This window comes from Globicephala melas, chromosome 20, assembly GCF_963455315.2.
Source record: "Globicephala melas chromosome 20, mGloMel1.2, whole genome shotgun sequence".
Lineage (NCBI taxonomy): Eukaryota > Metazoa > Chordata > Mammalia > Artiodactyla > Delphinidae > Globicephala > Globicephala melas.
The window spans coordinates 2,503,998-2,519,793 of NC_083333.1; the positions used below are offsets into that span (position 1 = coordinate 2,503,998).

Sequence of the window (15,796 nt, forward strand, 5' to 3'; positions counted from 1 at the left end):
TATACCTTCTAGTCTACTAAGGGGAAGGTTCTTAGTGGGTTCTTTTGTTGTTTTGTTTTGTTTTGTTTTGCTTTCCTTTTCCTTTCAGTCACTGAGACACATGACATGGTAGTCATTCAGAAATTTTCAGTGCTTGGTATCTTGATTTAAATATTACCCAAATCTAAAATTGAACCGTCCTAATCAGCAAGTTGTTAACAACTTATTTACAAAAATATCCTGTGGTTAATTCTGTCTGTTAGGAAAAGATTTACCTGCAAATGTGGGCATTCTCTGACTCTCTAACCAAGTAGCACTCTGCAGCACCACACACGTACATTTTCTGCCAAACCCATTATCCAGGTTTGTTTTCTTCATGTGAAATTATATTTATATTTATTTGTATTATGTTTTTATTTCTATGAAATTACTTTCACTTTTTAGTTTCTTATCTATCTCAACTCCCATCTACCAGTCTCAGACTCCTATTGTAACAGAGGACTTCATGTCATTCCTTCGTATGTCATCAGCAGTTTTTAAAGTGCTTGAAAATGCACATTGTAAACTTTGGGGAAAAAAATTATCAAATTACTTAACTTGAGTAAATGCTTACCAGTATAACTTTTTTTCAATTAATAGGAGTCAGGTGCTGGATTTCAAAATGTAGAAAAAAATAAGCTCAATCCCATCTTTAGATTTCTGGTAATAAAAGGACACATTTCTCAATGAAGTTGTGAGTCTAAAAGAGATCTTAGGGACTTCCCTGGCAGTCCAGTGGTTAGGACTCCGTGCTGTCACAGCTGAGGGCCTGGGTTCAATCCCTGGTCGGGGAACTGAAATCCCACAAGCCGCACAGGGCAGCCAAAAAAAAAAAAAAAAAAAGTTTTTAAATAAAAATAAATAAATAAATAAAAGAGATCTTAGAAGGGTAGCTACTACCAAGCAACGCAGCGTTACAAATACAGACTCGGAACCACTGAGGACAGCTCCTCAGGTCCGTTGGCATTCTGTGTGCAGAGTCTTATAGTGATGGCTGGTGGTAAAAGTCTTGCCCTCCAGGGACTTAGACTCTGAAGGGAAAAATTAAATTAATGCATGGAAAAGATACTTTATGAGAGAAAAGAAAATGTACAAGTAAATCTCAATAATTTCAACAAGGAGAATAAAAAATAACAAAACAGTAATCCATGTGCTTATATAGTACATGCCATGTTAGGGAGCTTTTCATGACGGAGACAGCTGACTAATAAAATGGCTGCCAGCCTCAGAAATAAAAAAGTGAGAAGTCCGTGGTTGCTCTTTCTTCAGTGAAGACATGAAGCTTTTCCACGACCCAGCTGGGCAGTGGGGCCTGAAGCTGTTGAGCCACTATGCTTTCACTTGCCACTGGGGAAATGCTTTTCTTACATAATGCATCCTCCGCAGTGTGCTGCAGCCGTCTTCCATCTGTTTTCCAGCCAGACAGTTCCTGTCGTCAACACTGATTGGCTCATGTAGGGAAGAAGACTACTTGAAATTATCCTGTGGGATTAAAAGTGCTCACAAAGCCTGTTGACTTCTCTGGTGGCGCAGTGGTTAAGAATCTGCCCGCCAATGCAGGGGACACGGGTTCGAGCCCTGGTCCAGGAAGATCTCACATGCTGCAGAGCAGCTAAGCCCGTGCGCCACAACTACTGAGCCTGCGCTCTAGAGCCTGCGAGCCACAACTGCTGAACCCGTGAGCCACAACTGCTGAAGCCTGCGCACCTAGAGCCCATGCTCCACAACAAGAGAAGCCACCGCAATGAGAAACCCACGCACCACAACGAAGAGTAGCCCCCGCTCGCCGCAACTAGAGAAAGCCTGCACGCAGCAACGAAGACCTAATGCAGCCATACATAAATAAATAAGTAAATTTTAAAAAGAAAGTAAAAACAAGCTTTAAAAAAAAAAAGTACTCTCAAAACCCACTGGTCTGCAAGGATGTACTAAGTCCTACAGGTTGCCCACTTCTGTACTAGGGGGCTGTGAGGTACAAGAAAGTAGGCACCATACGGTCATTACCCTCAAGGAGCTTCCAGGAAGGCTGGAACACAGGAGTACTGTTCATGAAATAGTAAGGCAATAAATAAAAACCTGCCCTGCATATCTGAGATTCTACATTGTTCTTGTTCTGTTCATGCATTTGTTTGTATTGCGTTATAATTTATGTACAGGTAAATGCACAGATCTCAAGTATACAGTTCACTGAGCTTTGACTAGTGCACACGTCTTTGTAAATCACAACCCCATCAAGATACAGAACATTTCCATCACCGGAGAGAGCTCCCTCAGCTCCCTTCCCAGCCAAGCCCCGCCACTACCAAAGGCAACCACTGTTCCGATTTCTTTTACCACAAATTAGTTTAGCTGTTTCTTAACCTTCATTTAAAAAAAAAAAGAAATCCTACAGTTGTATGTGAGGTTTTTACTTTGTTTTGAAGTGAATTTGTTAGTCTTATTTATGACTATTTTGATAACTTGTTTGTAGCTATTTTATAAGGAAAGCAGCTTTTGGATAGACTTCCAATTTTAAGACAATCTATAACCTTTGATATTGGCTCAGTTAATTCGAGCTCGATTAGTGACGATATAGTCAGTAGATTTATTATCACAAGATTAATAAGTAAAAACATCTTTTGCTAAACATAACTTCAACTATAAGTTTAAAAAACAGCATTCCACACAGCTATTTTAGCAAGTATACTTTTCATGACAGGCATCCATGGTCTAAAAGTTACAAGTCAGCTGTCCTTAAAATCATTAAAACATTCCAATTATTAAGTGAGAACTTCTGCTTTCTAAGAGACTAAGGATAGATGTAACTGAATTGTCTTGGTTTTATAAGCATCGGCCAACCTTCCTCCCTATCATTTTCCACAAGCGAAGAGTAATGATGTAGCCAGTGTTTTCCTTTAGCAAAAGCACTTAGACTGGGGCTTCCCTGGTGGCACAGTGGTTGAGAGTCCGCCTGCTGATGGAGGGGACACGGGTTCGTGCCCCGGTCCGGGAAGATCCGACATGCCGCAGAGCGGCTAGGCCTGTGAGCCATGGCCGCTGAGCCTGCACGTCCGGAGCCTGTGCTCCGCAACGGGAGAGGCCACAACAGTGAGAGGCCCGCGTACCGCAAAAAAAAAAAAAAAAAAAAAAAGGCACTTAGACTAATAGTTTCTCCTATTCTCAGGTATCCTGCTTTAAAAGTAAAACCTGTGCTTTTTGGTTTCAGGGTCAATTTTTTGTTTCATTCTTAATTCTGCATATATCCTATATATTGATTCTACAGCTGTGTTGTAGAAGTTCAGAAAAAAGCCATGAAAAAAGAGTGAAATAATGTCATTTGTGGCAACATGAATAGACCTAGAGATTATCATACTAAGTGAAATAAGCCAGACAGAAAGGTAAATACCATATGATATCAGTTGTATATAGAATGTAAAAAACAAAAAAAGATACAAATGAACTTATTTACAAACCGGAAATAACCACAGACATAGATAACAAACTTATGGTTACCAAAGAGGAAAGGGGTGGGAGGGATAAATTAGGAGGTTGGGATTAACATATACACACTACTATATATAAAGTAGATAACCAACAAGGACCTACTGTATAGCACAAGGAACTGTACTCAATATTTTGTAATAACCTATAGGGGAAAAGAATCTGAGGGGCTTCCCTAGCAGTGCAGTGGTTAAGATTCCACGCTTCCATTGCAGGGGGCACACGTTCGATTCCTGGTCGGGGAACTAAGATCCCTCATGCAGCACGGCATGGCCAAAATAAATAAATAAATAAAAAGAATCTGAAAAATAATAGATACGCATACGTATAACTGAAGCACTTTGCTGTACACCTGAAACTAACTCAACATTGTAAATCAACTATACTTCAATTTTAAAAATAATTTTTTAAACTTTTTAATTAAAAAAAATTTTTAAATAGAGAAAAAAGAATGATCTTTTTTTTAATTAATTTATTTTTGGCTGTGTTGGGTCCTCGCCTCTGTGCGAGGGCCCCCCCAACCGCGGCAAGTGGGGGCCACTCCTCATCGTGGTGCGCGGGTCTCCCACCGTCGCGGCCTCTCCCGCTGTGGAGCACAGGCTCCGGACGTGCAGGCTCAGCAGCCGTGGCTCACGGGCCCAGCCGCTCCACGGCATGCGGGATCCTCCCAGAGCAGGGCCCGAACCCGTGTCCCCCACACCGGCAGGCAGACCCCCAACCACTGCGCCACCAGGGAAGCCCAGAATGATCATTTTTTACTAGAGGAATTGAAGAGGTTTTATAATAGAATGAGAAATTGAGCAGTATCTTGACATATACATGGATAAAGAGAAAAAGGAGGGAGTAGAAAATCATAAACAGTTAAGAGAGAGCATGACATGAGGAAACCTGTCAGAAAGGAGCCAGAGCCCTTGAAGACATATGTGAAGTCAAATAAGTAGAATAGTGGCAGACAGGAAAACTCTTGAAAGTCAGATAAAGGAATCGTGGAATCTGAGTGGCAGGGTACCTTGGAGATCCTTCGACTTCCTGTTTAAAGCCTGTCCCTTCCACCGCACCCACATCAGAAGTCTGTTTAGCTTACACTGAATCCTTCCTGTGTGGGCACTTACTGCCTTCTCATATGGTGCATTCTTTTTATGGAGAGTAATAATAATGAGGAAATTATTTATGTTATATGCAATAGGAAGGCACTATCTGTTTTTGAATATTTAATCTTTTTTATTTTGTATGTTACAGCTGTACAGTGTAGTGATTCACAGTTATAAAGGTTATACTCCATTTATAGTTATTACAAAATATTGGCTATAGTCCCCATGTTGTACAATATATCCTTGTAGCTTATTTTATACCTAATAGTTTGTACCTCTTATTCCCCTACCCTTATACCACCCCTCCCGTCTCCCACTGGTAACCACTAGTTTGTTCTCTATATCTGTGAGTCTACTTTTTGTTATCTTCACTAATTTGTCGTATTTTTTAGATTCCACATATAAGTGATATCATACAGTATTTGTCTCTCTCTGACTTATTTCACTTAACGTAAGTAGATTTAATGTAGAACATGTAGATTCATAAACATGTTTTAGGGAATTTAATCTGAAATATACCTGCCCAGTGCATTAGGAAAGGGACAGAATGAGTTGTTTCAAATAGGCTTTTTTTTTTTAACAGCTTTATTGAGATATGATTCACTTAACATACAGTTCACCATTTTAAAGTATGCAGTTTTAGTGTGTTCAGAGCTATATATCCGTCACTACAACCAATTGCTAAACGTTTTCATTAACCCAAAAAGAAACCCCACACCCCTTAGCTGTCTTCCCCCCAAACCTCCCATCTCCCCCAGCCCTATGAAACCACTAACCTATGCTCTGTTTCTATAGATTTGCTTATTCTGGACATTTCATGTAAATGGAATCATACAACATATGGTCCTTTGTGACTCTTTTCTTTTACTTGGTATGTTTTCAGGGTTCATCCATGTTATAGCATGTATCCGTACTTTGTTCTTTTTATTGCCAAATTATATTCCATTGTATGGATACATCACATTTTATTTATTCATTCATCAGTTGATAGGTATTGAGGTTGTTTCTACCTTTTAGCTATTATGATTAAGGCTGCGGTGAACATTCAGGCACAAGATTTTGTGTGGATATGTTTTCAATTCCCCTGTTTATATACTTAGGAGTGGAATGTCTGAGTCACATGGCAATTCTATGTTTAACCATTTAAGGAGCTGCCAGACTATTTTCTAAAGCAACTTCATCATTTTAGACCCCGACCAGTAGCGAGGGTTCCAGTTTCTCCACATCCTGGCCAACATTTGTTACTGTCTTTTTTATTATTGTCATCCTAGTGGGTGTGAGGTGGTACCTCACTGTGGTTCTGATTTACGTTTTCCTGATGGCTAATGATGTCAAGCATCTTTTCATGTTTTTTACAGCCATTTGTATGTCTTCTCTGGAGAAATGTCTCTTCACATTCTTTACCCATTTAAATTTGGGGGGGGGTCTTTTTATTATTGAGTTATATACTCTAGATACAACGTATATTCTATTCTTTATATATTCTAGGTAAAAGTTCCTCTTCAGATATATGATTTACAAAATTTTCTCCTATTCTGTGGGTTGCCTTTTCACTTTCATTATAATGTCTGGGTTACGTGTTTTTAGTTCTTTAATTCTTCTGTGTTTTTCTTGTTTTCCCTGTTAGATGGTAAACTTGTGAAATTTACATTGTAAAATTCCACAAATCTGGAAACCCTCCTTTTCCATCTCTGTTGCATCCAGAGAGTGGTCATAGGTGGCGCACATCTATTACAGAATCTGGCTCCACAGCCAGCCACCTCTGCTCCTAGATGTCTCCCTGACAGATCATTTGATTTCATTCTCGGTGATATATTGTGGTTTATTATTTTGTTTTCTTACAGGTGAATCGCTTTAGTAAGGTGGAAGATCGAGCAATTTTTGTCACTGACCGTCACCTGTATAAAATGGACCCCACTAAGCAGTACAAAGTGATGAAGACGATCCCTCTATACAACGTAAGTGTCCTCTGCTTCTCTCTGAATAAAGGATTCTTAACCTGGTGTTCATAGACCACGAGTGGTCACCAGGCTGATCACTAGAACCTCTGGGGCTTTAGGGACTCCGTGAATTCCTGAAATTTTCTGCCAATCTCATGTTTTTTACAAAAGTACGATTTTCTATAAGGAGGATCAACGGTTCCAATAGAATACGAAGGCATTTTTTTTTAACGTGTAGGACTCTGCATTCTATGTGACCTTTATCAGTAATCCTAGTCACTACTTAAATGTTATGACATGAAATGTATTTTCCTATTGATTTTCATAAGCCTTGTTTTTACGTGGAAATGGAATCAGGTAGAGAAGTAGTATGGAATTACTTTATGAAAACGTTACCTCTCTTTTAAATGTAAAATGTATGCTGTTTCCAGAAGTTATTTTCACCAATATATTTTACTTCTGATCGAAACCCGCTTAGTTATTCACTATCTCCGTGGGGTTTTCAAATTCTGTAATCATTCCTTATTTGAAATATGAAATTTGTGGGTGCCTCCTTGAGTTTCAATTTGAGACTTAAGAAAATTTTTTTATCCTGCTGTATGGGGTCTGCTTTACGAGTGACTGTTTGTTCCGATCTTGAAAAAGATCTTCCTGGACTACTGGATCTTTCCACGTGTCAGGTGACTTTCCTCTGTCCGCTCGTTCTTAAAGAGGGAGGTCTGGGTTTGTCCAATCATGGGATCTCTGAGGAGTATTATTTAAAGATTGTTTTAAATCCTTTTGGCCTCTGCAAAAGGGAATAGGAAACATATTGTTTTATAGTTTTATTTAGTTAAATCAGGAGTCCTGTTGGCTGTGAGGTTCAATGAAGACAAACTATTCCTGGCTTTGCTCAATAATTTAGAACATCCCTGCAGGCCTGTCACCTGATGGTGAGGCTGAGATTCGTCTCCGTCACCCAGTCCCCCCACCCCACACACACGTGCATACACACCTTTCTCCCTTTCAGTAGGAAGGCGAATGGATTGCAGCTAAGAAGGAGATGATGTTCTAATACATTCTTGATCATATGTAGTCTTCTTAGCAAAGACTTGTAATCTTATATAGCCATCACAGTTTAAGCCTAATAACCCTGCAGTCTCGACGAAGGAGATGAAGGAAGATACAGGAGAAAACCAAATTTTGTCAAAGTCTAATAAAGTGTACTTTATTTCTTTTCCTTTCTATTAAAGGGAAATCAATCAGGCACGTGATACGAGTTCGATAAGTAGTTAACCAGGTCTTTGAACCAAAGTTGTTTTCCCAATCTACCTTCCTTTTTCATGTTGACTGGTGTATGTTTAGAGTCACTCTTCCCCTTCATCATCATTATCATCATCAGTGTTATCAATAATATCATATTACACAAAAATTAACCATGTTTTGCCACGGAGCAACTAAGCCCACGCACCACAACTACTGAGCCTGCGCTCTAGAGCCCGTGAGCCACAACTACTGAGCCCGTGTGCCACAACTACTGAAGCCCGTGCGCCTAGAGCCCGTGCTCCACAACAGGAGAAGCCACTGCAATGAGAAGCCCGCTCACCGCAACTAAGAGTAGCTCCTGCTTGCTGGAACTAGAGAAAGCCTGCTCGCAGCAAGACCCAACACAGCCAAAAATAAATAAATTTATTTTTAAAAAGAAATTAAAAATGTTTAACACTCGTAAAGGTAAACGATGTCAATAGGATGGATACACACTGTCACAGATGCTGTCGGTACTCTGCCCACCTCCCCTTGTATTCCCTTACCATTTTTGTACACAACAGCCTAACTTCTGACAGCCAACACCTTTGTCGAAAGGCTTCCCTCAGGCTGCCAGAGTCCACAGAGGGCTGGAAATGCCCACCCACCCCCAGCCACCCAAATGACCAGTGGGTGTGGGGTATAAATGCTCCATCCCCACCATTCATCGGTCACAATGATTCTCAGGTGTGTTTAACACCATTTGCTGGAGCTTTTCTGTAGGAATCAGGTGCGTTGCCCGCCATGTTAGCTGCTTAGTAACGGGACCTACTGGCTGCTTTCCCTTCCTGAGCCACCTCCCCACTCCCTTGCCCGTGTACCTGCACCTCCTGAATCAATTCTGAGGCTCATCAGCCTTTGTCTCGGGACCTGCTTTGGGGAGGAACTACCCTCTTAGGAGGGAGCAGATTGAATGGGGCACAGGACTTCCAGCCATGTCTACCTATAAAAATGTTGTTCAGTCTGAAGCAAACACAGCCAGATATTGTCTGGATCATAGGGACATGGGTGTTTGTTATTTTATTTATCCTTTTTGTATGAAATGTTTTGAAGTTACAAACAAAGTTTAAGACAAGGAACCTTTAAAAATGATACTGCTAATAGCAGGAATGAAGAAGCTGGGAGGGGATGAAGGAGAAAGATTTCAATCTTAACTAAATTGAGTTTTGGGTATTAGTGAAACTTGTAAGTACATACCCCATAGATCACTGGCGTCTAATACTGTAAAGGAGCGGCGGGTAGCATTCAGCACTTAGGATAAAAATTTAAGAGCGGACAGATGCATGTATAATTGGAGGCTGAAATTATGAGTCTAGAGGGAGAAGGGGCAGCTGATTTGAGAACGTCCATGCTTAAATGGTGGGGAAAAGAGAGTGGCTGAAGGAAATGGAATAAAAAGGAGATCTCTTCTTTCTGGACCTCCATTTTCTCCTCTCCTAATGTGCCGAATGAGCTGTAATTTCCCTTCAGTTCCATAAGGTTATGAATTATTCCAGGAAGGAAAAGAACTTTGGGAACACTGTGTTTCAGAATCAAGTTGGAAAGTTTTCAGAAATGAGAGTAATCAGTGGAAACATATAGCTGAGGATCCCGCAGTTACTCTTCCCCTTCTGTGCTCTTCATTTCTCCTTCTGCCCTGGTGCCTTTCCTGTGTTAGTTGGACTTTTCTGGCTCCAGGGAAGAGATTGGTATTAGCGAGAGGGGGAAATTTCCCTCTGTCCCTGTCGAGTTCCTGTGGCTGGACTAATAATAAAATTGACACGAGGCAGATTAACAGGAGAAAACCCAGCTTAGTTTTGTGGGCACAGGAGATCATAAAATGATGCACAGAGAGTGACCAAAAGTAGGTAACTTTTATGTCTTTATGTATAAAGAAACAATAAATTTGTGAGGATCGGACAGGACAGAGAAACTTAGGTTCGGGTGCATAATTATAAGGAATTTAAGCAAAGATTGGGCTTGGGTAGTAAATTAGTAAAGAAGTAGCAAGGTTTATTTATACAGGCTTCTCAGACCTGAATTCCCTGTCTCTGACGATAATGATGTCTTTCTACCTCCCGGCCCAGGGAAGGCACCTTTCACATGAGAGGTTTATTTCCTAGTTTCAGAGGAATAAAGAGGAGCATCAAAGTGTCCTTCTTGCATTGGTTGTTTCTTAAGTAACTAATTCAAAACAATCGATATGCCACTGAGACATATTTGGGGGCCTGCCCTGGGCCCCAGTATGACTATATACTATCTCAAGTAATGCTTTGCTTTGTTTTTGATAAAGGATACACATGGTAGTAAGGGAAAGGAATCTCATAGAAACCCAGGAAGCTATTCAGGTTTTAAGGCAGCTCTGAGGGATCATATTATTCCATGGCCCCCTCAGCAACATGTTGCTTAAGATGGTCTAAGTTTCTGCCATTCGCTGTCTCTACGTCTCCTTGTGTGTCTTCTTACTAACAATTACCTTTCTTGCCAGATGGCCTGGGCCAGTGCTAGGCTTAGGTCTGAGTCAGCCAACCCAACAAACCATTAGAGTTTCATCCTGCAGTAGCATTGAACACCGTGTCTCCGATGAGGCCTCACCATAGCAACCAATTCTGCAGGATCCAAACTGGTACTTCAGCTCCTTGTCAAGCACTTGCAAATCTATGCATAGTCTTCCCTGACTTCTCCTAGCATAGCACGGATAATGACTACAGTTCATTTGAGGTGTAAATGATCTCTTCCCTCTACAATTTTTGGCTGTTGTCCTTAGGCCCCAGCCACATTTGGACCTGCTGATTATTGAGGTGGGTCATTAGGTTTTCCTAGTGGGAAAGAGTCAGTGGGAGAGCAGTGCTTCAAATAGGCTACATTCATCAGGCATCCTTGGGTCCTTGGACGCTTCCACCTACCGCCATTCCACTTGCCAGGATCCCGGTCTTTGTCAAGCAGGACCTCAATTGCGCCCATGGATGACCACCATAGGTAAGAATTCAGCTGATGCTGCAGTTTGACAATGTGTCTAGCCAGTTTTTGAACCTGTGCTTTCAGTGGAAAAGTATTTCCTCAATTTCTTTACAGCTCCCAGCCAGGCAATATGGGACCACTATTTGTTGCTTTCCTAATGCACCATAAAAAGTACCCATCCAATTCATTGTCTGTATCTTCTAATTCATTGAACTTCTATAAAGCAGCAGCACCTAAGTGCCCCAAGCGCTTAACTTTAATGGGCACTTGGTGTAATTTAAGTAAAACTGAGAGCACTGGATTGGCAGACCCTTGGAATATTTTATTGACATGTAGCACACACTCTACTGCTGTTCACATCTGGGCAAATATTTTCACTTGCTTATTGAAGTATGCCCTACATGCAGAAAAATGCACAGATCTTAAGCATATAGCTTGACAAATTATCACAAAGTGAGTTCACCTGTGTAACCATCCCCAACATCAAGATATAAGTCATTAAAACCCCACGTGTCCTCTCGCAGTCGCTACCTCTTCCTTCCTTTTCAGAGGCACACTTTTGCTCGTTTTGAGCTTAATGTAAGTGAAATCAAACACTGTGTATTCCTTTTTGTGTTTCTTTCAACATTATGTTTACGAGAACAGCCACATTATTTCATATAATTCTAGTTTGCGCATTTTCATCACGGTGTAGCATTTCCTTGTGAGAATATACCACAGGTTGTTTATCCATTCACATGCTGATGGATATTTGAGATTTTTAAAATCACTCTTGTGCATGTCTTTTGGTGTCTATATGATGCATACATTTTCATTGGACAAACGCCCAGGAGTGAGACTGCTGTTGAATTTTAGTAGATAGTTCCAGTTTTCCAAAGTAGTCATACTGGTTTACAACCCCCATCCCCACCCCAGCAAAATGGGAAAGTTCCAGTTGCTCCATTTCCTCTCCAACCCTAGGTACTGACAGTCCTGAATTTCAACAGTCCTGGTAGGTATGTGGTAGTTACGGTTCTAGCTTAATTGAGATATAACAGACATATAACATCGTGTAAGTTTAAGGTGTACAGTGTGTTGATTTGATACATTTATCTGTTGCAGTACCATTACCACCATAACATCAGGCAACACCTCCATCACGTCACATAATTGCCATTTCTTTTTGTGGTGAGAACATTGAAGATCTGATTACTTGGCAACTTTCAAGTTATGCAATACTGTATTATTAGCTGTAATCACCATGCTGTATAATAGACCCCAAGAACTTATTCCTCTTCTATCTGGAAGTTTGTACCCTCTGATCAATATCTCCCCATTCTCCCCACCCTCCCCTGAGCCCCTGGCAACCACCACTCTCTCTGTTCCTCCGAGTTTATCATTTTTGGATTCTACATATAAGTGATATAATAGAGTATTTGTCTTTCTCTGTCTGACTTATTTCCATTATAATGCCCTCAGGATTCACCCAGGTTGTTGCACACGGCAGGATTTCCTTCCTTCTCACGGCTGAACAATATCGCATTGTGAATGTTTACCACCTCTCTATCCGTTCATCCATTGATGGAACACATTGTGGGTTTTCTTTGTGATTCCCTTATTACTAATGAGGTTGAGCCCCTTTCTTTGTGTTTATTGGTCATTTGGATGTCTTTTATGAAGTGCCTGTTCAAGTCTCTTGCTGTTTTTCTGTTGGGCTGTCTTTTAAAGATTGATTTCTAGGAGTTCTTTTTATATTCTGCCTGTGTGCCCATTGACAGTTACATGTGTTGCAGATATCTTCTCCAGCTCTGGGACTTGCCTTTTCATTCTTTCAACATTTTTCATGTTGACATAGTTTATCAGTTTTTTCCTTTAAGGTTGATGCTTTTTTATTTTTGTTTAAGAAATCATTCCCTATCCCAAGGTCGCGAAGATATTCTCATCTGCTGTATCCTATAAACTTTATTGCTGTGCCTTTCACATTGACATCTTACAGTCCACCTAGAATTGATTTTTGTGTATATGCGAGGCAACAGCCCAGGGTTTATTTTTTTCCCGTATGGGTAAACAGTTGAAAAGACCATCTTTCCCCCATTGCTCTTCAATCCCACATTGGTCCTAAATCAAGTGTGTCCATATGTCTCTTCCTAGTTTCTCTACTCTGTTCTATTGGTCTGTTGTCTATCTTTGTGCCAAAGACAGTTTTAATTACTGTTGGGCAAAGATTTTATGAACTCTAAAATTATAATAAATTTCCAAAGTCTCTCCCTTCGGTTTCACCCTCCTCCCAGTATAATGTTCTCATTAGCTATATCCATATGAAGGAAGAGAGAGCTGGGGATGCTGGTAAAGCCAATCCTAGCAGAAGGGACAGCTTGCTGTTCACCCATTTTCTTTGTCAAAAAGTCAGATTCCTTTAGGAGTCAGTCAGGTTCAGAAATGAATAAAGTTCATACCCATCAAGGGGCAGCCACCACTCCACTGTCATCCATTGTGACCACGCCAGAGTCTAGTATGCCAAACCTTCGGATTCACCTAGAAAAAAAGCTGAAGTCTGTATTATATGTAAGATCTCCTGATGGTTAAATGCCGTGTAAGCCAAACAGAACACGTCTTGTAAGGCGTATTCAGCCCACAGGGCACCAGTTTGCTGCTCCTATTAAAACAGGTGTTTACCATGGAGAATGGACTTGGAGACACGGGGAGAGGGAAGGGTGAGCTGTGACAAAGTGAGGGAGTGGCATGGACATATATACACTACCAAACGTAAAATAGACAGCTATGGGAAGCAGCCGCATAGCACAGGGAGATCAGCTCTGTGCTTTGTGACCACCTAGAGGGGTGGGATAGGGAGGGCGGGAGGGAGGGAGACGCAAGAGGGAGGGGATATGGGGATATATGTATACGTATAGCTGATTCACTTTGTTATACAGCAGAAACTAACACAACATTGTAAAGCAATCATACTCCGATGAAGATGTTAAAAAAAAGGTCTTTACCTATTTGTTACTCTTAAATGAGCTATAACCATATGCCTTGGCCTCCTCCCTGCCAACCTTTAAAAATTCTAAAACCTGTGGTATGTTTTATTCTAGATTTTACGTATCAATAGTAGAAACAAACACTAACCACTTCTCACTTATAGAAAGCTATAACTGGGTGTGAGCTTTAGAAGAGTATATTTTCTACTTCGATTAGCCAGGAAGGAAAGGAATAAAGGAAATCTTTGATATAGGTGTATTTCCAACCTTTAGAACCTTCTACCCCTTCAGAGTTCACTGCTAATTCTCTTCTTCTGACTTTTTATTATAAAATTTTTCAAATGTACAGAGAAGTTGAAAGGATATTACAGGGAGCACCCATATGCCCTCCACCTAGATTAGGTATTTAATTTACTTTTTGTCATATTTGTTTTCTGTCTCTCATGACACTTCACCACTAAAATGCTCCCGTGTGGGGCTTCCCTGGTGGCACAGTGGTTGAGAGTCCGCCTGCCGACGCAGGGGACGCGGGTTCGTGCCCCGGTCCGGGAGGGTCCCACATGCCGCGGAGCGGCTGGGCCCATGAGCCGTGGCCCCTGGGCCTGCGCGTCCGGAGCCTGTGCTCCGCAGCGGGAGGGGCCACGGCGGTGAGAGGCCCGCGTACCACAAAAAAAATAAAATAAAATAAAATAAAATGCTCCTGTGTGCATTCTCCTAAGAATAAGGACATCCTGCTTCATAACCACAATACCATTTTCATATCTAAGAAAATTAATAATATTTCCATAATATTTAATATAATACATAATCATTATCCATCATGTGTTATACAACTCATATTCAAATTTCCTCAGTTGTTCAAAGAATGTCTTTTATACCCATTTTTTAAAAATCCCATCTAGGTTCATATTTTGAATTTGGTAGTTACATCTCTTAGTCCCAAACTGTATCTCTACACACACACCTATTTTTTCATGATAATCACTTTTTAAAACAGCATTACTGAGGTATAATTTACTGTTATAGGCTGAACTGTGTTCCTTCAAAATTCATTTGTTGAAGTCCTAACCCCCAGTACTTCAGAATGTGACTGTGTTTGGTGACAGAATCTCGAAAGAGGTAATTAGGTTAAAATGAGAGCATTAGGGTGGGCCCTGATCCACTATGACTGGTGTCCTTATAAGAAGAGGAGATTAGGACACAGACACTTACAGAGGAAAGATCATGTGAGGACACAGGTTGAGATAGACATCCACAAGCAAGGAGAGAGGCCTCAGAAGGACCCAGCCTTGTCCACACTTTGGTCTTGGACTTCCAGCCTCCAGAACTGTGAGGAAATAGATTTCTGTTGTTTAAGCTACCTAGTCTGGTACTTTGTTATGGCAGCCCCGGCAAACTAATACATTTAGAGTACTTACCCCAAAATTCACCCATTGTAAGCTACAGTTCAGTTACTTTTAGTAAGCTTATGCAGTTGTACAAACAGGACATAATTCCAGTTTTGGAACATTTCCGTCACTCCAGAAAGTTCTCTCATGCTCATTTGCAGTAAATCCCCACTCCCAACGTCAGCCCTAGATAATCACTGATCTTTCTGTCTCTATACTTTTACCTTTTCTAGAAATTTCATGCACACAGAATTAAACAGTAGATATTGTTTTGTGTCTGGCTTCCTTTACTCAGCATAATGTTTTTGAGGTTCATCCGTGTTCCATATATCATTGGTCCTTTCGTTTCACTGCTGAGTAGTATTCCATTGCGTGCATCTGCTATATTTCATTTCTCTAGTCACCAGCTGATGGACATTGGGCTGCTACGTATGTTCTCATACAAGACTTTACATGGCCGCGTGTTTTCATTTCTCATGGGTGGCTATGCATGAATGGAATTATTCCATATGGCATTTGTTTAACTTTGTAAGAAACTAGCAAACTGTTTTCCAAAGTGGAGGCTCCATTTTACATTCCCTTCAGTATGAGACTTCTGGTTTCTCCACATCCTCACTAACACTTGGTATGTATGATGTTGAGTTGTTTTTTGGTTTTTTTTAAGGGACAATACTTTTATTTATTTATTTATTTAT

At 40.7% G+C, this 15,796-nt stretch overlaps 1 protein-coding gene across 2 annotated transcripts in view; it reads left to right on the forward strand.

The window, feature by feature from the left end:
* Positions 1-15,796, forward strand: part of MYO1D (myosin ID) — a 350,887-nt gene that overhangs the window by 203,240 nt on the left and 131,851 nt on the right. For both annotated transcript variants that reach the window (XM_030862141.3, XM_060290464.2), the window contains exon 20: positions 6,434-6,547. In XM_030862141.3, the coding sequence (XP_030718001.1) occupies positions 6,434-6,547 (114 nt within the window). The remainder of the gene's footprint in view (positions 1-6,433; positions 6,548-15,796) is intronic.